This window comes from Haliotis rufescens, unplaced genomic scaffold, assembly GCF_023055435.1.
Source record: "Haliotis rufescens isolate VD_foot unplaced genomic scaffold, xgHalRufe1.0.p SCAF_49, whole genome shotgun sequence".
NCBI lineage: Eukaryota > Metazoa > Mollusca > Gastropoda > Lepetellida > Haliotidae > Haliotis > Haliotis rufescens.
Genome location: NW_025964212.1, coordinates 1,086,638 through 1,111,821, shown reverse-complemented (window position 1 = coordinate 1,111,821; position 25,184 = coordinate 1,086,638). Strand labels below are relative to the sequence as shown.

At 39.3% G+C, this 25,184-nt stretch overlaps 1 protein-coding gene across 2 annotated transcripts; it reads right to left on the bottom strand.

Moving 5' to 3' along the window:
• Positions 1–4,798: 4,798 nt before the first annotated feature.
• Positions 4,799–24,837, bottom strand: LOC124139025 (radixin-like). Of its 2 annotated transcripts, none has more exons than XM_046505995.2 (15): positions 24,683–24,837; positions 22,900–22,992; positions 19,935–20,018; positions 16,368–16,463; positions 15,528–15,632; positions 15,114–15,283; positions 13,962–14,045; positions 13,060–13,206; positions 12,490–12,586; positions 11,931–12,094; positions 10,894–11,024; positions 9,796–9,956; positions 8,794–9,079; positions 8,013–8,116; positions 4,799–7,161 (listed from the first exon to the last, which is right to left on the bottom strand). In XM_046505995.2, the coding sequence occupies exons 2-15, from the start codon at positions 22,909–22,911 to the stop codon at positions 6,997–6,999; spliced, it is 1,806 nt and encodes a 601-aa protein (XP_046361951.1). In that variant the 5' UTR covers positions 22,912–22,992; positions 24,683–24,837; the 3' UTR covers positions 4,799–6,996. The 2 variants fall into 2 exon arrangements, with proteins under 2 accessions (XP_046361951.1, XP_046361952.1); XM_046505996.2 differs by lacking the exon at positions 24,683–24,837 and adding an exon at positions 24,518–24,654.
• Positions 24,838–25,184: the final 347 nt, after the last annotated feature.

Genomic DNA, 25,184 nt, shown 5'->3' with positions numbered 1-25,184 from the left:
CTGAATAAGTTCGATTTGCTGCCGCTTGTATCATAACAATATTCTTTTATGAATTACCTCCCTTTGACCAAGCCCCGATAGTCTTTCGTTACCCCACAGCACAAATTGTACTAATTTTGCCACAAGCTTTTGTGCTGTTCTTTTAGATATGTCTTACCCTCAATTTGGATTGACTTTGAACCAATACCAAAATTTGGCTTACAATTTGGCTTACAATTATAAAAAGTTGAAACATCACATTTTCTGCTTATTGTACAGTTTGTCAAACACTGACGGACGGACGGATTGATACTTGCTTAGTGAAATTTTTATAATCAATGAATAAATTGACGATGAGATTTATTACCACTTGCACGTCTTTTTAGAAGTATTTACGCCTTTTGATTTTTTTTACACTTAATGGCGTATTACAATGTGCAAATTTCAGTTATATAATGGCGTTAGCTTCAGGAAAGCATGAAAACAGCACGTTTTAAATTTTTACCATTTTGGTAAAATCCCATGAGCAAAGGTATGATGCTGACAGACCTAGAATCTCAATTAGTGCCAATCTTAGATTCGATCACACGACCATACGATCCTACTCCAGATAGCGACATCTAGGCCCTCATGCACAAAGCGATCATAGCGCTAAGATGATCGTAACTCCCATACTTTAACATAGGCTTACAATAGTCTTAGCGCTAAGATCGCTTTGTGCAAGAGGACTCAGGACGACTGGGCTCTCCGTGGCTCCGGGTATGTACAAGTGTAAATATCAATGATGTATTCCACAGAATAACAATAACAATAAACCACATCAAAATATACATGTCTACGACAACAATGTTATTTATAAACCAACGAGATGATCACATTTAGTTTGGTCATGAATCTAATCAAGTAAAAACCCAACCCAGAATTTAATCTGAGGTATAACAAGTGACTCACTCACCTTGTATTCGAATGATAGTCATCGTATAAATGAATACACTGCAGGAAACTATATATTTACAAACCTTCCTTTTTCCATGTTCAGTTTTTCCTCGTGGGTATTATGGGTCAGAAAGGTAACGAATGCTTGTCTCAAGAACCAAATAACGAGGATCGGGTGGTTGCAGTTTATGATCTATCTCATATCGCTGCTCATGCTATCAGCCCCTGGTTTGCTTGACCTATATTCGGGTATTTCCTGGCCACCATGAAGTAGATGTAATATTGCTTACTGCAACATACAACATACATTTACATCCAGTTCGGTCTTCTGTTTATTTACAATTCTAACTGGGTTGTGTTCTTTTAATAGGGAGTGATAATTAATCTGGATCTCATTTCCTCATAGGGCGGTCGGGTAGCCTAGTGGTTAAAGCGTTCGCTCGTCACGCCGAAGACCCAGGTTCGATTCCCGACATGGGTAAAATGTGTGAAGCCAATTTCTGGTGTCCCCCTCTGTGATATTGCTGGAATATTGCTTTAAAAAAGGCATAAAATCATACTCACTCACTCACTCACTCATTTCCTCATAAGCCATCTGGGATTCCAGATTAGAATTGATCCCCAGGAAACCATGATTGTCGTAAGAGGTGACCAAATGGATCGGGTGGTCAGCAGTTGTGTAAGTACCACCGTGCCCCGACGGCTTGGGACGTTGCTCATTATATCAATCACTGGATTGTCTTGTCCAGACTCGATTATTTACAGACCGCTGTCACATAACTGGAATATTGCTGAATACGGTGTTAAACAACCAAGGAGCGTTAAAACGTGTACATACATTCTCTACATAAACTGATTCCCCACATGGGTACAGTGTGTGAAGCCCATTTCTGGTGTACCCCGCCGTGATATTACTGCAATACTGCTAAAGGCGGCGTAAAACCTCTCTAAAGAACATACTTTTCATTACGCTGGCTGTTTATTTTAATTGACAATATTGTGTTTACATATATATTTTAATCGTATTATTCATACCCCATACCCCCCCCCCCCCCCCCCCCCACAAACACACACACACCCCACCCCCCTCTCTCTCTCTCTCTCTCTCTCTCTCTCTCTATAGCAGGTCTAAAACTGAGTTCAGAATATTTTGTCTTGCATGTTGATAATAATACCACCATTGATATTAGAGGTATAGATTAATAATGGACTCAATTATTTTTAATTGGCCACTGACACTCAAATCCACTCACTTTCTGTACTCGACCATAAAGAGGTTTAATATAGTGACATCAAAACATACAGTTAAGTAAACAAGAACATGTACATAACAAATCAAGATCACTGAACCCCGGAAGTAGACAGGTCCAAATGACCCAGTTCATGGTTAAACATCCACTTGGTATAAAACTGAGCTTGTTGGCTTTTGTTATCAGAAATATTCTTGGTGAATATAATGTTAAAAGTGATTAAAGTTCAGGGTAGTTTTGCAAACTTGACATTTATAAATAAAGAACTTAGCCCAAAGCAACAATAGGTCAAACACATCATCAGTATATATTGTTTTTCTTATTATGCGGTGACAGACACAACTCCTTCAAATAGACCCGTGAAGATCCGGGGTAAAACAGGTCTTCAGCAACCCATGCTTGTCGTAAAAGGCGACTATGCTTGTCGTAAGAGGTGACTAACGGGATCGGGTGATCAGGCTCGCTGACTTGGTTGATGCATATCATCGATCCCAATTGCGTGGATCGATGCTCATGATATTAATCCCTTGATTGTCTGGTCAAGAAAAATATCACTGGCATTTCGCTAGAGGGCAGGCAGCTGTCCCCATAATAAAATCTGTTCTTTCCCTGTACAATGACTAATCTGGTAATTTTTTCACGTTCACATTTATGTTATAAAAAGAAAGATATGGCATATTTCGTCTTTTCAAGCAGGTAATAATGGTTTGGTTCTCGGCAGGTCCACTTTGTGACAAGTGAGTGAGTTGGGTTAAACGCCGCTTTGAACAGTATTCCAGTTATATCACGAAGTGATGCAGGTCTCAGACTTAACTACTTAAATGAAACCCACGAGCACGGATATGGTGCTGACAAACCAAGTAACATAATCGGGGCAAACCGAGATTCGAACCCACGATCATAGGGCTCAGGCGTGCCCAAGGGACGCAACTCTGCACAACCAATCGCGGATCTTCAGACGATATGGTCACCCGTGCCCCCTCTTTTGACAAGAAAATGTGACAGACAAATTTGTTGTGGCCAAATAAAAGCTTTTTCCATATAGCCTTTCAGGTCCAGAAACATTTATTTTGCATCCCAATTTGAATAAACGATTCATGTCTCTTACTGAATTTCATCATCACTATTTGGCGTCTCCGCTAAATATTTCATAAGGTGTCATCATGAAAGATAAATATTTCCCCAACAACTCCTTCATGTCTCATTCTCATCCTGAACATACCTTTCAAGGGGTCTCATTCTCATCCTGAGCATACCTTTCAAGGGGTCTCATTCTCATCCTGAACATACCATTTAAGGGGTCTCATTCTCATCCTAAACATATCATTCAAGGGGTCTCATTCTCATCCTGAAGATATCATTTAAGGGGTCTCATTCTCATCCTGAGCATACCATTCAAGGGGTCTCATTCTCATCCTGAACATACCATTCAAGGGGTCTCATTCTCATCCTGAGCATACCATTTAAGGGGTCTCATTCTCATCCTGAACATACCATTTAAGGGGTCTCATTCTCATCCTGAACAACCATTCAAAGGGTCTCATTTTCATCTTGATTATGTCCTTTAAGACGTCTCATTCTCTTCTTGAACATACCATTTAAGGGATCCCATTCTCATCCTGAAGATATCATTCAAGGGGTCTCATTCTCATCCTGAACGTACCATTTAAGGGGTCTCATTCTCATCCTGAACTTACCACTCAAGGGGTCTCATTCTCATCCTGAACATAACATTTAAGGGGTCTCATTCTCACCCTGAACATACCATTTAAGGGGTCTCATTCTCATCCTGAGCATACTATTCAAGGGGTCTCATTCTCACCCTGAACATACCATTCAAGGGGTCTCATTCTCATCCTGAGCATACCATTCAAGGGGTCTCATTCTCATCCTGAACATACCATTTAAGGGGTCTCATTCTCTTCTTGAACATACCATTTAAGGGATCTCATTCTCATCCTGAAGATATAATTCAAGGGGTCTCATTCCTATCCTGAACATACCTTTCAAGGGGTCTCATTCTCATCCTGAACATACCATTCAAGGGGTCTCATTCTCATCCTGAGCATACCATTCAAGGGGTCTCATTCCTATCCTGAACATACCTTTCAAGGGGTATCATTCTCATCCTGAGCATACCTTTCATGGGGTCTCATTCTCATCCTGAACATACCAATTAAGGGGTCACATTCTCATCCTGAACATACCATTCAAAGGGTCTCATTTTCATCTTGAATATGTCATTCAAGAGGTCTCATTCTCTTCCTGAATGTACACTTCAAGGGGTCTCATACTCATATAATTGCCCTTTACCGATTGACAGAAGTTGCTTGCTTGGTCTGTGTGGATTGTAGGTCATTGCATCATCATTGCCAATTGTTTCAAGCACTTGTTTGTCTCAGACTTGACTGTTTACAGGCCACCACAATAAAGCCATGTCACAGGTCTCCATACTGTGACCAACAATTAAATTCATTCACTGTCAGGTTGGCTTCTATTACACAGTCTCACAAGCACATGTGCAAATCCCGGTGGACCTTGAATCAGAAGAGCTCGAATCCCTATGTAAAGGTTCCTTGTTACGTGAAGTTTCTACAGCTGTATGCTTCTGAGAAATGACAACAGACATGAACTATCTGTTTTGAAATATTTATTGCCAATCGTGATAACATAGCGTACTCGATGAGACATCTTATGACTATATGGTTATGAAGAATGCTCTCAGTCAAACTGACCAGCCATTACCTTCCAAGTGGACATAGTACAGCCTGACCCATTCTCATATTCTGTATAGCATGGGCATTAAGTGGCGCTTCTAAAGAATGTCAAACAGAAGTAAAAAAACATCAATGAAAAAAAATAATAATAATTTCAGCTATCAATTTTGGCATAATTAGACATTAAGTAAAGAATATAATGGTAATATGTTTTTTCTTGAATTTACACCAAAGTCATCCTGGAAGCCTCTACTGTCTCTGTACACATAATGCTGAGGAAAAGCTTACACAATAGACAGAAAACAGAAGATAAATAATTATATTTTATTGGAATTAATGTTCAATTTATTATCAAATTTTTCTTTGATACATTCTTCAAGATTGGTTCCATCCATTTTCATCAAACACTATTTGAAAATTATTCTAAAAATCTCATGTCAGAAATATCAGAGTAAAATAAGTTAGAAAAAACAAATAAGCCTATAGTATAATCTGTATACAAGTGCTATGTTACATTACAGAGAAAACAAAAAATCCAAAAGACTTCATTGTATATATATAACATTTTTGCTGAATATGATTTCCTTTTGATGGTCCAGTGTCGGAGTTATCTTCTCATTACAGCCACAACACAAACACCAGATGGTGCTCCTTTCAATGAGATCACACAAATGTGGTTTGAAACACAATCCTCAAAACAATTTCCATCTAAATTCAACTGGATAGCCATCAATGATAAAATATATTTAAACGTTTGCTACAAAAATAGTGATTTCTGTTATGTTCCCATTCATATAGCATCACAAGCATTCAAAATCAGTAAGGTGAGTCTTAATAAACGGTGCTCCAAGATAGCCAAGGAATGAATTTTGTTCAAAAGCTGAAAGGGCTGGCTGCTCTTGTTAAGAAATTCCCAAGCCTTGACAAAATCGTCTTAAATTGACTGGCCATGATATATTGGTCGCTCCAATTTAAACAAAAACTATCACAGAAATACCTGCACAGAGACATACTACATTTATGTAAGAAATGAACTCCATGCATATCTGTATGTTGTCAAAAAAAAAAATCCGCTAACATCGGTACCATACATGTCACCTCTTCCAAACCTTGTTGGCAATATATATATAGTTCTGCCTTAGTATTCATGACAGAAGGAATAGCTGCAGAAAAGACAGTTCCCCCATTACATGTTTCCCATTCAAGTGTGTGTTAACTACAAGGAAATTTGTAAAATAGCAACTGTTGACTTGAAGCGCCGGAAGTCTTTATGGCCTTACCAGATTCCGAAGAACCGGTCCTCTGGCATTTTGTTGCAATTTGAACTTTTACCACGTGAAAACCAGAGCGAAGAGTGGGGCCTCTATGACTGAACCCTGATGAGACATAAGTAGTGTGTTGTTGCACGACACATACACCTTGCCTGCACACTGCTAGCACTCAGAACTAAAGCACAAACAATTTACTTGGGGGTAATAAGCAATTGTTTATCTGTACAGTCTGGTTACAAAATATAAATCAGATACAAAAAGGCATTATTGGATAAACCTAGTCAGCTAAAACAAGTTATCATTTTACATATATACTGACAAGTTTGACAACCCAAACATAACCATTGTACCCAAACTGTCTTGTGTAATTTTGATTTCATTTATTCAAACTCAAGTTCAAACATTATCTTGGAAAATCCTAAGTCTACTGTAAAATGCCACCTCTGGTGACCTTAGGGAATTAATGATTAGTAAAATCCATCTGGAATATTGAGTAAACCTCCGACCATGCCAGGCTGAATGACACCTGCATGAAGTTGCCGTCCCATTGTTCTCCATTCATATATTCATGAGGCAAAAATTGCTTCTCGGCAATTAACGCACGGAATTAGCCTCCTTACGATATATCCTGAGTGAGAAGACCTCAGTCTAGAGTGATCGTGAGAGATAGTAGGTCCATAGAACAGTAGATAGAAATGTGGCTATATAAACTGGTAGGTCAGTTCTTGGTAGTTCCCATAATAAAACATATTCAGCATGAGAACCCCATTCACAGTGGTCGAGTGGATTGCCTTCTTGGTGAGGGGAGGAGGTTCTCATGGTCAAAGAGATGATAGTACTTGTTCACATGCTCTCGAACTCATCCACTCGCCGTTTTGTGTTGCCCTGACGGATCTGTTTTAGAGTTTTGTATTTGTCACGGCCAGCTTTCTTGTTGTCAATATGGAGTTGGTCCATCTTTGTAATCTTCTCCTCATGACGAGCATTGTCCAACTCAGAACTCAAAGACTGAAATAATAGATGGGATCAGTTGTAACATAAGAAGGAGTGAGTGTGGTTTTACGCCGCTTTTAGCATTATTCCAGCAATATCACGGCGGAGGACACCAGAAATGGGCTTCACACATTGTACCCATGTCGGGAATCGAACCCAGGTCTTCGGCGTGACGCCCCAACAACATAAGGAGATTACATGCTGTTGTGTTCAATTACTGAATGTCACCATATACATATTCTGATGTATCAATTGGGATCTTTTAAAGAAACATCTCAAACAACATTCATTCAAGTTTTTAACGGTGCTGGATACACGAGTGAGTGAGTGAGTATGGTCTTACGCCGCTTTTAGCAATATTCCAGCAATATCACGGCAGGGGACACCAATATGGGCTTCACACATTGTACCCATGTTGGGAATCGAACCCGGGTCTTCGGCGTGACGAGCGAACCCTTTAACCACCAGGCTACCCGACCGCCCCTTGCTGGTTACATGACTTACAGGTACTTAACTGAAGATGGAAATCACATACTTTTCTAACAAGATTTAAAAATTATGCTATCTCATGAATCCTAGCAATCAGTGTATATAATTTCAAAATGGCATTATATAGCAGTTTGAAGGAGAAAGACACTTGTTGTTTTTTACCTCAGTATGTACTAAAATATCTCCCAAGAGATCTTCACACCACAGTTCACCAGGAATGCAAGTTTCACAATTTCATCATTTGTACATAAATCTTGAAGAATATACACAACACCCCAACCACCCTTCAGGTACTTAAATGTCCAAGGCACTTACTAACAGTAACCTACTGAATATCTTTTTGTCCTTAATTCCATAACTATGAATCTGCAACATACCTTTAACTTAGCACTGAGAGACTCGTTAGTATCAGCTATCACTTGACGATGTTCTTCAGGTCGAGCCAAGTTCATGTAGTTTTCTTCCACTTGAAGTTCGGAGGCTGAAAAAAGGGAGAGATGAAATTGTTTAACATCTAGATTTGAATAGATTTATGATAGACCAATAAGATTTCTTTATCTCATGGCTATTTCAAGTAAAAAATATTGAAGGGTAATACAAGTCATGTCCAAATCTTCCTGAAGGTCAGCCAGCACCTCAATCAATTAAAATGTCACAAAGCCGAAGAATAAACTGTAATCGGATATTTGTGAGATTTAAAAATAAAGGTTCAGAGATTGCAAGAAGACAGTTTTGAGTGAGTGAGTTGGGTTTAATGCCGCTATTAACATTATTCCAATTACATCACGGCGTGTCAGCTTAATGTGCGAGGAAAGCCCGACGTGATGCAGGTCGCAGACGTTTACCACTTCAGTGGAACCCAAGAGCACGGGTATGGTGCTGACAAACCTAGAAATAGGGCGAATCGGGATTCGAACCCACAATCATCTTATTTTTCTGGAGTGCCAAAGGGACGCAACTCTGCACAGCAAATCAGACGACTGGGCCACCCATGCCCCCCACAAGAAGACAGTAATGGCAGTGGTCTGTGACATATGTTGCTAAGTCAGATCATTGCCAAAGGTTCATCAAGCAATATCCAAAGCTCCACACTAATGTTTTTCGACATTTAAAATAAGTCTGCAGTCCTGACAGTACTCAAACCTAGATTCAACTTACATCCATGTTCCTCATTATCATCCTCATGTTCGTGCACGTGGACAGCTGCAGAGAGCCTCTCTTCCATCTCACGACGCATCCTCTCCTGCTCTTCCAACTCGGCCAGCTGCCGTTCCCGCTCTTCCTCTCTTATGCGCAGCTGTTCGGCCAGATCCCTTTCCTTGGCCTCGGCTTCCGCCTTTGTCTTGTCCAGGTCCTCCTTCAGGTTGTTGACAAACACCACCTGCTCCTGCAGCTCGTTCTGTCGGCTCTCCAGAGCTTCCTTAGCTGCCAACAGTTCTTCTTCCTACAGAGATAGAACAAGTCATTTCAGAATGTCTTTTCTGAGAAACAGGGCTCGATTTAGCTATAGAAAATACAAGCACCAGTGCCACCAATTCTTGAAAAGTGGAAACTAATATTTGTGTCAACACTCACCAAGTGATTTTAAATAAAATTAAATTTGTGTCAGACTAACCCTCCTTTTTCCAAACAACCATCTTTGAACACACTCAATACCTTTCAGCTACATGTACCGTACATCACTCATCCCTGTGTTATATGTAATTTGTCATGCTTTCTTGGGCTTGACATCATCAAACTTCAAGATTATGTGTACATGTTCCTCTTATGTTTTACTTTACAGCAAAACATCATCAATTTATGTAAAATCATGACAGATTTTATTGTATTAGACTTGTGTCTCAGACTAGTGATGTTTCATAAGAGCATTCATCCATGCTTTTAAATAATTACATTGTAAACTAGATGTGCAAATACACTCCAGCAATCAGTGATTTACTTGCAAGTCTTTGAGGTTGAATGTCAAAAACGAAACTTAAGCTCACATCTTTTGTTTGAAAGCTTGCATGACATGAAAGTAGGTGACAAGTCATCTACCATCTGTAGTGAATTAACAACATATACAGCTCAAGGTACAGTGCAGTGTTTACATGTGGCAAATCCTACTGTCAGTGGACTGTTACCCAACCCATCCATCATGTTCCAAGCGAACCTACGTACCAGTTTTAACCTCTCTTCTTCCTTGAGACTCTCAGATGCCTGCATCTGCCTCTCGGCCTCTTCCTTCTCAAGGCGGGTGCGCTCTAGTTCCTCCTGGAGACGACGCTCCTCGGCAATGGCTACCTCCTGAGCAGTCATCTTTAACTGCATTTCCTCAAACACTGTAACACAAGGGAATATTCTATACTGTAACACAAGGGAATATTCTATACTGTTACACAAGGGAATATTCTATACTGTTACACAAGAGAATATTCTATACTGTAGCACAAGGGAATACTCTACACCATAATGCAAGGGAATATTCTATACTGTAACACGAGGGAATATTCTACACTGTAACACAAGGGAATATTCTACACTGTAACACAAGGGAATATTCTATACTGTAACACAAGGGAATATTCTATACTGTAGCACAAGGGAATATTCTATACCGTAACACAAGGGAATATTCTATACCGTAACACAAGGGAATATTCTATACTGTAACACAAGGGAATATTCTATACTGTTACACAAGGGAATATTCTATACTGTAGCACAAGGGAATATTCTACACTGTAACACAAGGGAATATTCTATACTGTAACAAAAGGGAATACTCTACACCATAATGCAAGGGAGGAGATATTCTACACTGTAACAAATAAACATTCCACAGTGAAACACCAGCGGATATTGTACAATTTAAAAGAAGGGGATATACCAAACTGGAACACAAATGAATATTCCACATTGTAACACAAGGGGCTATTCCACACTGCAACCAAGGGAATATTTTTTTTGTTATAACAGAAAAGAATATTCTACATTGAATGTAAAGAGAATTTCTCTCATAGTGACATGGACACACGTGTGTATGGCTGCTTATTCCATTTCAGCCAGTTTATAGCGCTAGCCCACTGAGATACCATGTCACAGTTCAGCTTGGATACTGGTCTCTGACATCACACTGACTCAAAGCCGGCCAGTCACAAGTACCATCTTCTAACACCTTTAGGTATGACTCACCCCCGGAGGATCTAACCACCGAACCATCACTATACCCACCGGACCACAAGGGCAGTTAGATATTCACAGCCTGACAACACTTACCCTTCTGTTTCTCTCGATCATCCCGCTTCATCTGTTCCCGCTCTTCCTCAAGTAGGCGAAGTCTCTCCTGAAGCTGTTTCTTCTCACGCTCCTCGATCTCTCTCTGTTGTTTCTCTCGCAGCAGCTCATCCCTACAACCAGAGTTCTTCATACAATCTACGTCTTAATGTACAATAACAACAGCACCATATCAATCCAGTATATAGTCTCAGCCTGTGCCAAAATGTACTTGCCCTAACTTCAGAAGATTATACTCTCATCAAATGGCAAGTATTACCTGATCTTACTAGAACGAAATAATCTTACTTCAGTTTGCATCCTCAGCCATTAGCCCGAAGACTGAGAAGCTGAACTCAAAGTAGTCCATAAAAATAACATCTACAGAAAACAACATGTTCGGGCTAGTAGACTTAAAAGTTTTGGGCACAGATTGTCCAAATCTTCAGTGCAAGCAACAGATAAAACATAAAGAAGATGCTTTGCAACTTAAGCCATAAAATCTCTGAGCTAGGTTGCTCTCTACATTTTCAATTGTATGGTGCTGTATTGGTTTTGCAGGGACCATGTAAAAGCAAGGTTCTATCATGTGTCTATGCTACGTCAGCCAACGTACACCAAGCTTCTAAAACACTGACAGCAGATATCATGAAGTATTTACTTTTTGCATGAACCACAAAACACTGAACTATTATATCATAAGCTCTTAACCTTGAGGACACATAATAACTACACTTTTATCATTATCAGGGTGAATCCAGGAAACGATGCCAGGATCATAGGAATATGGGACAGCCAACAGTGGTGCCTTTGACAAATTTGAATCACTAGTGATTTAATAGCACTGTCCGTTTAATACTTGGGACTTGGGATCTTTGGTTAGAAAAAGAACCATAACAAATTGTGTTCAGGACCTCAAGCTTTTCTACTGAACCACCTTTGACTACCACTAAACCACAAAGGCGGACTCATTCAGGATCCATCTGAAGGGTCGATGCCCTGAGCCTGCTGTCTATCTGAAGCAGTGTAAACATGCCCACCTTTCCCTCTGCCTGGCAAGTTTCTCATCTCTGGCCTGAGCTTTCATCTGTTGCACTTCAATTGTGTCTGGCTTCCTCCTCCTCATGTACAACTCATGATTACCCATACACAGAGCTAAAATTCTCTTGCATATTCTAAGGCGAGGAGCATAAAAGATAAAGTCCTGAAAATTGAACAGAATATTTTTTACCAAACCAGTGTCACTAGAATGTATAAAGACACACATTTACTACCTAGGTAAAGATCATGAGCATAGAGACAAAGATCTTTCATTATATTACCGAAAAACATGAATAATATTTAACCTACTGCGGTTAAGTGCACTGGAATCAAATAACACCATGGTTACTATAAATTTGATAAATAGAAATCTGAATTGAAACACGAGGCACTGAATGTTAGATCTGATAACCATAAACCTTTCTTGCTCAGTCTTGTCAATTCATATGGAAAGAAATTACCCGTAAGAAATGTATGCGTTTGTGCCGAGTTAACCTGTAATCTAAGAATGTTAATTTTAAAGCCCTATTCTGATTTTCTAACTTGAAGAATACTCACTGGTGCTTTCTTGTCTATTGGTTTAATAACAAACTTCTTGTCATTGAAAGAAATGTTCCGGATTTCACTCCATGGGAATCCGATCTTAGGTGTTAGTCTGAAATATAAATATAAGAGTATGTAAACCTTGAGGCAGAAAACAATTGTGTTCTAGCTGAAGTCAATGTTCAAAATTAAGCATGATGGTCCTTGTTATAACTTCCCAAAAGCTTAACATTTAAAGGGTCCCTAGGTTCCAGTACTACAGAAGGCCTCAAGGAACCCCGGTCCCTCTTAACTTCAAACAGTGCAAAGATGGGTGGTAGTATTCCACTGATGACGTTGAAAACATCAGTTACTGACAAGAGTTAACCCCTCTCAAACATACCACATCAATCAGGCGTGTCACACAACGGCAACAAATAACCTCAATAAAACCAGCCTTAGAAAGTAACTGGTCGCAACTACATGATAAGTTGACCTTGAACCCTTTGTCTTAATCGTAGTAATAGAAGTGAATAGTAACACCATGTATTCCCAGAAATTACTAACTTGTGTTTGTCATGTTTGTTGTAATGGTTAGAAACTTACTTATCATCCTTCTCATATACATTCAATCCAAGTGCATCTACTCCTAGAGAGAGTTCTGTCCCCTTCTTGTTTCTGATCTCGAAGTAATTCACACCGTACATCTCCAAGTCCTGTGCTATTTTGAGGTACTCCATCATGGCATCTTCTCTGTAATATAAGACAGAAAGCAGTTAATTACATTGTCTTGAAAGTACAACTTCAAAAAGTAAGGCATAGAACAATACCATATAACAAAGCAATAGATTTTTTTTCTTTGTGTTGGGTTCGTGTGTCTAATGGCTGTGTTATTAGTGTTATGGGTGGTGTTTTAAGTTTTATGGGTGGTGTTTCTGGTTGGTGGGTGGTGTTTCTGGTAGGGTGGGTGGTGTTTCTGGTGGGTGGGTGGTGTTTCTGGTGGATGGGTGGTGTTTCTGGTTTGTGGGTGGTGTTTCTGGTTTGTTGGTGATGTCTCTGGTTGGTGGGTGGTGTTTCTGGTTGGTGGGTGATGTTTCTGGTAGGTGGGTGGTGTTTCTGGTTTGTGGGTGGTGTTTCCTGGTTTGTGGGTGGTGCTTCTGGTGGGTGGGTGGTGTTTCTAGTGGTTGGTGGTGTTTCTGGTGGGTGGGTGGTGTTTCTGGTGGGTGGGTGGTGTTTCTGGTTTGTGGGTGGTGTTTCTGGTGGGTGGGTGGTGTTTCTGGTGGGTGGGTGGTGTTTCTGGTGGGTGGGTGGTGTTTCTGGTTTGTGGGTGGTGTTTCTGGTTGGTGGGTGGTGTTTCTGGTGGGTGGGTGGTGTTTCTGGTGGGTGGGTGGTGTTTCTGGTTTGTGGGTGGTGTTTCTAGTGGTTGGTGGTGTTTCTAGTGGTTGGTGGTGAGAAGCATGGCAACCTTCATGTGACTAAATATGTAAGGTAAACACTTGTCAACTTACGGAGTCATTGATTTGTGTTCACAGTACCAGGTTGTGATTCTTTCTTCCCACTGCTCTCGGCTCAGCTTGTGTTGATCGTATACTCTGAAAAGGTGAAATAATACAATCATATCAAATGCCAGAAATGCTGATATCACATCTACACAATTTCACACAACGTGTTCGTACCATGATTACAGAAGCCACATTCAAACATACACTACTTCCTGGTCTTCCCAAAACAATTTGCAGGTGCAAGGCAAGGTGAGGGAAAAGGAAGTTAAACGTCACATTCAATATTATTGCACTTAACGATATCCCACAGACATCCATTCTCCGGGCATAAATGCTCCACCCACAAGACCATGGAGGCAGTCTACAGTTGTACGGCTATCACTATACAAAAGTTTCCTTGTGGCATAGGTACAAGGTCATCCTCTATTTCCTCACATCACTACTGTTTTGGTATCAAGAATTCACATGACAGTTAACCACGATTAATCCATTTTCAAAGGACCAAGTCATGCTTTAGTTTTATCAATATTTTATCCATTTTATCAATATTTTTACCAACAATCAAAGAAACGTGATAAAACCAACAGTAATGATAGTTTGTTTAACGCCACACTCAGCAATATTCCAGGTATATGACGGCAGTCTGAAAATAATCGAGTTTGGACCAGACAATCCAGTGATTGACATCAAGAGCATCAATCCATGCGATTGGGATTGATGACCGAGCACCCGATCCTGATGGGTTGCTGGAGATCTATCCTACTCCTGACCTTCACTGGTCCAGTAATCATAGATGGAAAACTGGTGATGCCATTACAACAATTTAGCCTTCTTCAACCAGAAGTGCAACAACATGCCCCTTCTGATGGTAACCCAAATACAACAATGCCTGCTCACTCAATCCGAGTATGTGTGCATTTGTTGTCCACAGCAGCAATATTACAGTTATGAGTGCGATAATGTAAATAATCAAATCTGAACCAAACGATCCAGTGATTGATACCATGAGCAAGCACTAACGCCTTCAGGTACAATGACATGCTGTCAACTAAGTGATCCACTCCATTAAATCGCCCCTTGCGACCAGCAATTCTAACCCAGATTCTGCACAGGGGCAGTCAAGCAGAGTAAGTCAGAATATCAACAAGCTGGTCTTACCTCTGGGGCAGTAATCTGTCATTGGAAAGGAACCCTGGTTTGTGAACATCAGTGCTGTAGTCATGATACTTTGCTTGACAGCTATAGGAAGCTAGGAGGACTGCTGTTTCTGGTGGGCAGTAAATATCATCATTCAAGATGCCCTCTTTCACTTGAAGGTAAAACATTCTCTGCAACACAAAATACATTCATACTTACAATCACTGCACTAATAGGTTTACTTGATAAATGACAATGAAGGAAGTCTGTGTCTGACAAAAATGGATGATTTATCTGGACATGTTGAATGGGTTTTGTGTGGCTAAAAAAGATTACTGTTTTAAAACAGGGATTATCTAGACTCGCTCAGAGGACCATATCATGGCTCCAAGTCTGAATCAAGTCTGAAAACTAAAAATCAAAATACTGCATTACCTGTGTGATCTCCTGAATAAGTTCTTCTGATACATCTTCTGGGAAGAATTTTGCCCTGAATTTAAACTGTAGAGGTTGTTCTTTCTTAACATCCTGAGTTAGCACCTGCAAAACAAGTAACTCTGGTGTTAATAGTTCATATATATAGCTGCCAGCATAATGCTGATGAAACACTTCACACCAATCATTGCCAATGAAGAATACTAGAGCACAGTGACAGTTCAGATAAAATCTAGCAGTTTTCCAAACTCTTAAATAGAAACACTGAAATTGGTGAGTGGGGGAGCATGATTTAAGAGATTTTTTCTAGTATTCTAGTCATATACTTAAGGGGACAAATCACACATTGTATGCTCTGCCAGCCATATAACCAGAATTTGTAGAACTGATGTTTAATCTGACAAATTATCAAAAGTGCTGATTCAGCAGTTCATGTATGCATTTTTTTCTGCACAACAATTGTATACACACAAACACAGCTACATCTCTTTTTCTCCCCATTCAATGATGTTAAGAAATGTGAAGTTTGGAGATGTTCAGTTAACAGAATCCCTTCAATTGATTCCAGTCCCAATATTACATTGACATCACAAAACAAAGAGTACGAGTTGAGTTTTGTCAAGAAAGATTGACTGTTTTGGCGATACTGTTCCTGATGTAAGCTTAATTATCAAATCCATCTTTTGACGAAGTCAAATGGTTTCAACACACATTCATATCAAAACAGTTTTTGAAATGCTATCATCAGGTCATGATCTGTAATTTTGGTTTCACTAATGAACACCAATCAGACAAGTGGTTTTTTTCACAACTTTTTCCATGTAAACATTGTCAACTCACCTTCTTATTCAATTTTAACCAAGTAATACAATTCTTATTATCTATGTACATAAGTCCAAAGAACCATATCTCTCTCAGACCAATTGTTTTGACCACCTGGAAAGAAAAGAAAGAGACATTAACAACAGTTCATGTAACAACAGATGAAAGAACCTCAAACTCACTACATCATCACATGGTAACATGATGCAGATCAAGTATCATCAAAATCGTGTATTTTACACTGCTTTCAACAAGTGTTTGAGTCATATCGGGGTGTGTCAGCTTTTAAGATGTGGGAGGAAGCCCATCATGGTTAAGGTTATAGATGTTTGCCACTGAACACGGGTATGGTGCTGACAAACCAAGTACCCTAATCATGAGTATCCAGCAGCAACTTATCTTGACCTGCTCAGAGGCCCAATATTCGGTCCCTAGTCAGCAACAAATAATTGAAAATATTCCAAATTTGAATTTAAAATTTCCCAAATTCTCTGGGTTTACGAAAATAAGGGAATTAAGAAAATCTAATTTTGAACATTATCACGATTTTTTCCCAATTCTGCTGCCAAGGGCGCTTAGTTTGCAATCCGAGCTTTATCACTGATCCAGGAACACAATTCTGTCTTTTTTGTTTGTTTGTTGTTAAGGCTGCACTCAGCAGTATTCCAGCTATATAACGGTGGTCTGTAAATAATCAAGTCTGGAAAAGGCAATCCAGTGATTGACATCATGAGCATCGATCCATGCAATTGGGATACGATGACATGCGCTGAACAAGTCAGCAAGTCTGACCACCCGATGACGTTGGTCGCCTCTTACGGCAAGCATGGGTTGCTGAAGACCTATTTTCTACCCGATCTTCACGAGTGGCACATAACTGTCCAGATTTATATTTCTAATAGTGTCCACTGATTAACACATCATGCCTATCATGCTCCAGCTATTTCACTTTGTTGTTTAACGCAGCATTCAGCAATATTCCAGCTATATGACTGTGGTCTGTATACAATCAAGTCTGTACCAGACAATCCAGTGTTTGATATTGTGAGCAATGATTCATGCTGTCAGGGTATAATGACACTCAATGAAGTCACAGAGTGTAACCGCCCAATCCTATCTACCTTGAGTAACTGGACTTAGTGATGTTATAAGCAACCTCCAACACTGTCGGATACAATGAAGAGCAATCAACCAAGGAACTAAGTCTGACCACCAATTTAATTGCCTCTTGCAACAAGCAAAAGCAGTGATAGAAATTAACCAAGAAAGTCTACTAGCCTGAAGAGTGATAACATACAGCAATACTCCCCAAAATGTTTGAAATTCTACCAGACCTAAGGTCTTTTTTCTGAATCCCCTAAATGTTGAGAACCATGTCTTTTGATATGATTTGGGGGGACGCCGCACTCAGCAATATATATGACGGTGGTCCGTAAACAATCGAGTCTTGACCAGACAATCCAGTGATTGACCTCATGAACATCGATCCACGCAAACCAGACCTAAGGATACCTTTAACATTAACAAAACAGACGCGGATAGCACTAATTTCTATCCTGGAATAGTGTCGGGTTCTGATGCTCATTAGAAATCCCCATATAGCCCCAACCACCTGTGCAGTATGTTCTAAATGACAACACCTGTGATAGATGTACTACATAACACCTGTGAAGATGAACTGTATGACAGCGACAGAAATTGGCACTAGTCCAATAGTCCTTCTCAAACTGCCTAATAGTTAAGGTATCGTAAGGACTACTAGACATTTGCCATTTGTAAGGATTTGCTAATCATTATAAGGACAGGCGTGCTAAAACGGTTAGTTTCTACCCCTGTGTTAACAGGTATGGGTTTTGTAAATGAATTTGTTATGATGTAACATTGATCAGATGAAGCACCAAATATTACGTTGTTATTTTCATCACAGTACTGACTATGCCCATGGTCTTTGTACCATGATGCACTACATGACAACATCTATTATAGATGTACTACCTGACAACACCTGTGATAGATGTACAAGACAACATCTATGATAGATGGACTACCTGACAACTCCTTGGATAGATGTACTACTTGACAACACCTTGGATAGATGTACTACATGACACCACCTTGGATAGATGTACTACTTGACAACACCTTGGATAGATGTACTACTTGACAACACCTTGGATAGATGTACTACATGACAACACCTTGGATAGACGTACTACTTGACACCACCTTGGATAGATGTACTACATGACAACACCTTGGATAGATGTACTACATGACAACACCTTGGATAGATGTACTACTTGACAACACCTTGGATAGATGTACTACATGACAACATCTATGATAGATGTACTACATGACAACACCTTGGATAGATGTACTACATGACAACACCTTGGATAGATGTACTACATGACAACATCTATGATAGATGTACTACATGACAACACCTTGGATAGATGTACTACATGACAACATCTATGATAGATGTACTACATGACAACATCTATGATAGATGTACTACTTGACAATACCTGTGATAGATGTACTACATGACAACATCTATGATAGATGTACTACATGACAACATCTATGATAGATGTACTACATGACAACATCTATGATAGATGTACTACTAGACAATACCTGTGATAGATGTACTACATGACAACACCTTGGATAGATGTACTACATGACAACATCTATGATAGATGTACTACATGACAACATCTATGATAGATGTACTACATGACAACACCTTGGATAGATGTACTACATGACAACACCTTGGATAGATGTACTACATGACAACATCTATGATAGATGTACTACTTGACAATACCTGTGATAGATGTACTACATGACAACATCTATGATAGATGTACTACATGACAACATCTATGATAGATGTACTACTTGACAATACCTGTGATAGATGTACTACATGACAACATCTATGATAGATGTACTACATGACAACATCTATGATAGATGTACTACATGACAACATCTATGATAGATGTACTACTTGACAATACCTGTGATAGATGTACTACATGACAACACCTTGGATAGATGTACTACATGACAACACCTTGGATAGATGTACTACATGACAACATCTATGATAGATGTACTACATGACACCACCTAGAACATCATAAATAATTCCTTCATAGCATGTTGGATAAGAGGTGAGGTGAGGTGAAATTGGGTTTAACGTCGCGTCCAAGATTATTGCACTTATATAGCGACGTGCATGCACGTGTATGTGTGTGTGTGGCTGCTTGTACTAGTCCGGACTGATGCCGATTTATAGTGCTAGCTCACTGAGATACCATGCCGCAGTTTAACATGAATACCCCACTCAGACACAGTATACTGACTCCGAGCCGACCAGTCCTTGTTTTAGCCCCTTAATGCCGAGCGCCAGACAGGGTAACAACAAGTACAATCTTTTAACGTCTTTTTGTATGACGCGGCCCGGGATCGAACCCTGGACCTTCCGCTCTCCGGGCGGACGCTCTACCACAAGACCACGGAGGCGGTATGTTGGATAAGACAGAAAGAAAGGTAAAAACCTACCTGGTCAAATAACTGTTTGCCAGTTGTGTTGGGTTGGATCGCGAACTCCAGTTCCGCGTCCATAGTGACAACACGGACATTGACCTGTAAATAAAATGTGTGAGCTATATCTCTGATATGTTGTAACATTGAGTACCATTCAAGCACACATTCTCAAAATATCTAAACAAAAGTTAACATCCAAATATATTATCATTATCATAGAATTCAACCTTTCCTCAACATGCCAGTCAAGAATGCTTTTAATGTTATACAATGTATAAGAATGAACAAACATTCTAATGTGAGTGTCCTTTAGAATGTGAGTGGGGTACTAATAATACCTTTTGATCAATGAACATTTAAATTATAGGTTATTGGAAATGGTTGTCTTTTATTCTTGCAATCAATACTATATTACACTCAATGTCACTGGTCAATGCCCGTAACATGGAATTACAAGTCTATCAATCACAACAATTTCAATTATACAGCTATAATGAAAATACTGGTTATGGTCTGGACCCAGATGCAGAAACTTGAGTCCATACATACATTCAACGAATGCCATTTCACCATGAGCTAGATAATAAGCAGTTGTATCCACAAACTCTTAAACATGGCACTACAATTTTATCTGCATCATTTGCACTCCAACACAAGGAACTTAAAAGCTTGCAATACCCTTTTCGGTGTCTGAAATACAGCATGAAAGTCAACAGGGCCTTGTCATTAACTTAATGTCAAAATATAAAGATTTAGGGGTCCCCAGATTCAAATACCATGAACACCTCAAGGAGCCCACTCAATTTCCAACACTGATTTTATTTGGCCAGGAATCTGATCAAATGGTAGTGTAAAGTACATGTCCATGCATACATAATTATATTCCGTGCATGTGAATAGGGTTGCCAGCACTTCCAAAATTTTAACATAAAAAGTTTCCTCTTTTTTCACACTCCATTTACAGCTTCTCAATGATGCCTCAAGTCCTAACAATGCCTTTGTGCAATATCCTCATTAAATCCATACTCATTATTGAATTACACATCAAACTCAACTTGTGGCTCTCTCTGGAATACCATTATCACATGTAACAAAGCTCTGATTGAAGATCGTAAAATAAACAACCCACATATGGGCTTTTTCAGTAGAACTCGCTTAACACTATACATTTGAATTTGAAGATTGATTGACAATGTCATTATAATTAATTATTCAGGATGCAATAGGCTCCAGGAAGCATGTGATGAAGGAGCCAATGACATGCACATGAACGCTTAAGACTGGGTCACCCCGACCCTGACAAGACCTTATTAGATGCGTGAGAGCTGATCATGTGTAAACAGAGCTGTCTGGCACTGCAATGTGCAACGTGATATCAAGTGAGGAACATTAGCCATGTAAGATTTCTAGTAATAAAGGCAGTTCATGCACTCTAAAAAAAGCGCAAACATTACTTCGAGGAAAGAACAGGGCAATTGTATTGATCAAATTAAGGGAATGTCTGTGAACAACATCCAGCTCAATGGGTCTTTCTCATGCACTCAACTTGAAAACCTGCTGTCACATTTTCGAAATTATATTCACAGCTGCATATTTCAGAAAGTAGTTTCTTGTGGAAATAAATTGGGCCAGTGCCAGGATATGAACCTGTTTCATTTACCGTAACATAAACCTGACCTATATTTCATTCAACAAAGGTTAAATGTTAGGTTTATTACATATTTCTGTTTTATTCGCAGCCAAACATCTTTTAAAGAGCCTTAAGCCTTTGCAAATGGCAAGCCTGCTTTTGATGGCAGAGGAAGCCAGAAGCAAGCTCTTGTTTCAAACGTTCATTGTCAGAGCTATTCAAATCTCAGTCGTAGGATGACTCATAAATGTCAGCTCAGCTGCAGGAACTTTCAGTTGGAAAGTTTAAACAATCACCAGTCATGACTCAAACTGATTTTACTATATACTTTCCCCAAATTATGGAAATGGGGTCAAACTAGTTTAATTAAATAACATGTGTATAAATTGTCAAAAGAGATGGTTTGTTTCACAAACTGTTGCAGCTAGACAGATGGTCACTCCCTATGTTTACATAAGACAACTGGGCCACAGTAGAGGGAGGTATTTATTCTGACTTTGGGTTAGCCATGTTTACTTCCTTAGAATTCAAAGATACATTCTTATCTTTACTTGGCTTTTCTTTTCTTCAACCCTTTCCAGAATCTATCTGTATTTCAAAACTATGTGAGCAGTTTTTTTAACCTGAGCATGGAAGACAAGCGATCTTTATCACTATCCTAACATATTGGTTAAAGATGAGGTGCTTATTGCTTAGATTCAAATACTTTCGGATCAAACTTCAAAGACCCCTGTACTAAATTCAACGGAGGCTACTTTCTGACCACATAAACATAATAAACATAAGGTTACAACATGACGATCCATTCTTTTCACTGGCAAAAACTCGAGGATATTAGAACAGTAAATATGGTAAATGGCTAGTCATGTGGTTAGGTGGTTTCATGTGTATAAGCATGAGTAAACCAACAAAATGAAAACAAAATGACTAAACTATTTAAAGTGGGTAAGTCAGTTAAAATTTAAAGACACATCGGCAGTATTTATTTTTGATAGTAACTATCAAAGGTTATATCATAATGAAATACATTTATACAATAAAAACCTGTCTACAAAGGACAGTGAAATGACCAGACTACAGATTTACACTTAAACTAGCATCATATACAATACTAAATATTTACAGAACTACATGACCGAAAGTTAGTTGCATGTACAATAAGGCTCATTAACACTTATAATGGAACAGCCTCAATTTATTACTATACAATTAATTATATTGGCAAAACCAATAAAACATGACCAGCACAGCCCTACATCATTAATACGCCTGTCAGTCTGAGTGATAACCAACACAAACTTTCCTTCTAAACTATCTAAAACCAGTGTACATATTTAAAAGAGTACTTACCGGCTTCGGCATTTTGATTGTATACCCTCAGCCGCCGTCTAAAACCAAAATGTGTTAGAGATCCCCCTAGAAACCAGATTGGTGTTGAAATCCCTGCAAAAGAAGAGTGAACTGTTGGAGTGGTGCTTCAAGTTAGACATACAAAGGGTGTCAGCACATTCCTCCCCCTCGATCCTCTACAGCAGTGACATCATCCTATGGAGTCGAGGTAGACATGAGCCTGGGTGTGGTCAAGCTGTATATATTGCTCTTCGTAAAACACACATCAGGCCCACCTCAAATTGCGTCATTAATCACAACTGTAGTGTTTCCTAGTTGTTGTTATCTTGATAAATCTCTGTAGTTGAAAAGGGGTGTGATCAAGTATATATGGGTTAGCTGTTACCTGTCAGTCAGTGTAACTTTCAAAAAAAGACATTTGATTGAAACATGTATTTTGCTTTGATATCATGGTTATTCAGTACATTCAAATGACACATTAATTTTAATTCATTTCAGATTGCTTAGAATAGACAGCTAATATCATATCAAACAACCCATGAAAAGATCTTCATCAGTCGACACAAGATATCAACTCTAAAAGGACATATTTCGTGTCAGCTTTGTACAATGCAATATATTCTCAAAACAATTAAAATCATGTCTTGCACCTTCAAACACCTGCCAATGTAGTTAGTGATAAAACTGAGATGACAGGTCCCGACACATCAATCTAAACATGGAATGTCTTCCATAGACTCCTGTTATAGCCTAATAACACTTACTGCAAAAATGTGTTTGCTTTAATTTGAATTTTACCTCGAGTACAGTCAAGCAATTGTTAGCATAAGTACTAAATTCCAACATTAAATAAATATTTGGTATGCCTAAAAGATCACAATCAACGTGCAAAATGTTTTATGTGACATCGCTGTCAAATCTCCTGAAGCCCTATATCCAACAAAAGTAGGGACTACATAGAAATGGCTTTGCTGGCGAAAATCATTCAAGCATAAAAATAGGTCATTCAAAAAAAAGATCCGGTACAGGGGTGTGTCACCCCTTTCCAAAGGTACATTATATCTCTATGCATATCCACGTTTCTTACAAACAATGTACATTTACTTTCCTTAATGAAATATTCTTGTTGGAATGTGAAAAAGCCCTAAGACGCTATTGAGGATGGGCCAGGTCTTTAAATAGACCCGGTTTTATTGAACTATCCCCCAAAGACATGCCTTTTCATTATTTCTAAAAATAAAACGCAAACCACGATACATGTTCCGGGAGAAATCAAGGTCCATATCTCTCTACAGCCCTAGGAGGAGGATTGTATCGAATATTTCGACGGGTTAGGAGGAGCGTAGAAAAAACACACACACACAAATCGGCAGCTTTAACCACTTATTTGCGCCATAAGCTCGAAGGCTCAAATACTGTTGTCGCCTCCCTAGAAATCTCTCGCATGATCGTGTGACACGGTCTGGTAGGAGAGGGAACAACACCCCCGCCTTAGCTCCAACGGTCGAGCGCTCTAAAGGGGTAATCCAAATAAGTAAAATAAATCCAAAACGAACAGTCAAACACTGCACAGCACAAAACATAAACTTTTTGGTTACATCCATGTGCGTGAACACACCTCAAATCACAAGTTATAACGAGTGACAGGCTTGCCAAGTATCCAGCAGAAAAAAACTAAGCTGTGCACATCATCAGCAATATTCAAGCATATTCCGCACTTCTGCCGCAAGAAAGAGTGATGATAATCACCGTACTGCAACTTGTGAGGCCGATTTTAACTCACCCTGGAACTGTCAATGCTGAATAGCCTAGTTTTGTAAAGCACCGGTTCGCAATATGGCCGTCATAGGGTGGGGACCGATGTCAATCAATAGCCAGACCCCTCTACGACGTAATGCCTCGTTCTGATTCACGCACCTTGACTTCCGCCGGAGGTAGACGACGCCCAGCTAGAGGTTTAAAGGTGCTGTCACTATAGAATATTAAATTTTAACACAATGGGGATTTTCTTTTCCAATATGAAAGAAATTTCCTGAAGTTCTCATAAGATGTCTTGAAAAAAGAAAGGTTACAGATAAAACATACAGCAGCCATGATTATTAGAGCGATTGGGATGTTTATCTTGCCCATAAGCTACTTAAAGGCTAAATAAGCTATCAGTATCAATATTTACTTAATGGCCTACTGTGCGGTGATTTCGGTATGATGTACTTTCAAACGTTTTTACACAAGTTAATATCGGTGAACTTGTCATGAACACAATTTTCATTATGCTGGCTGTTTAT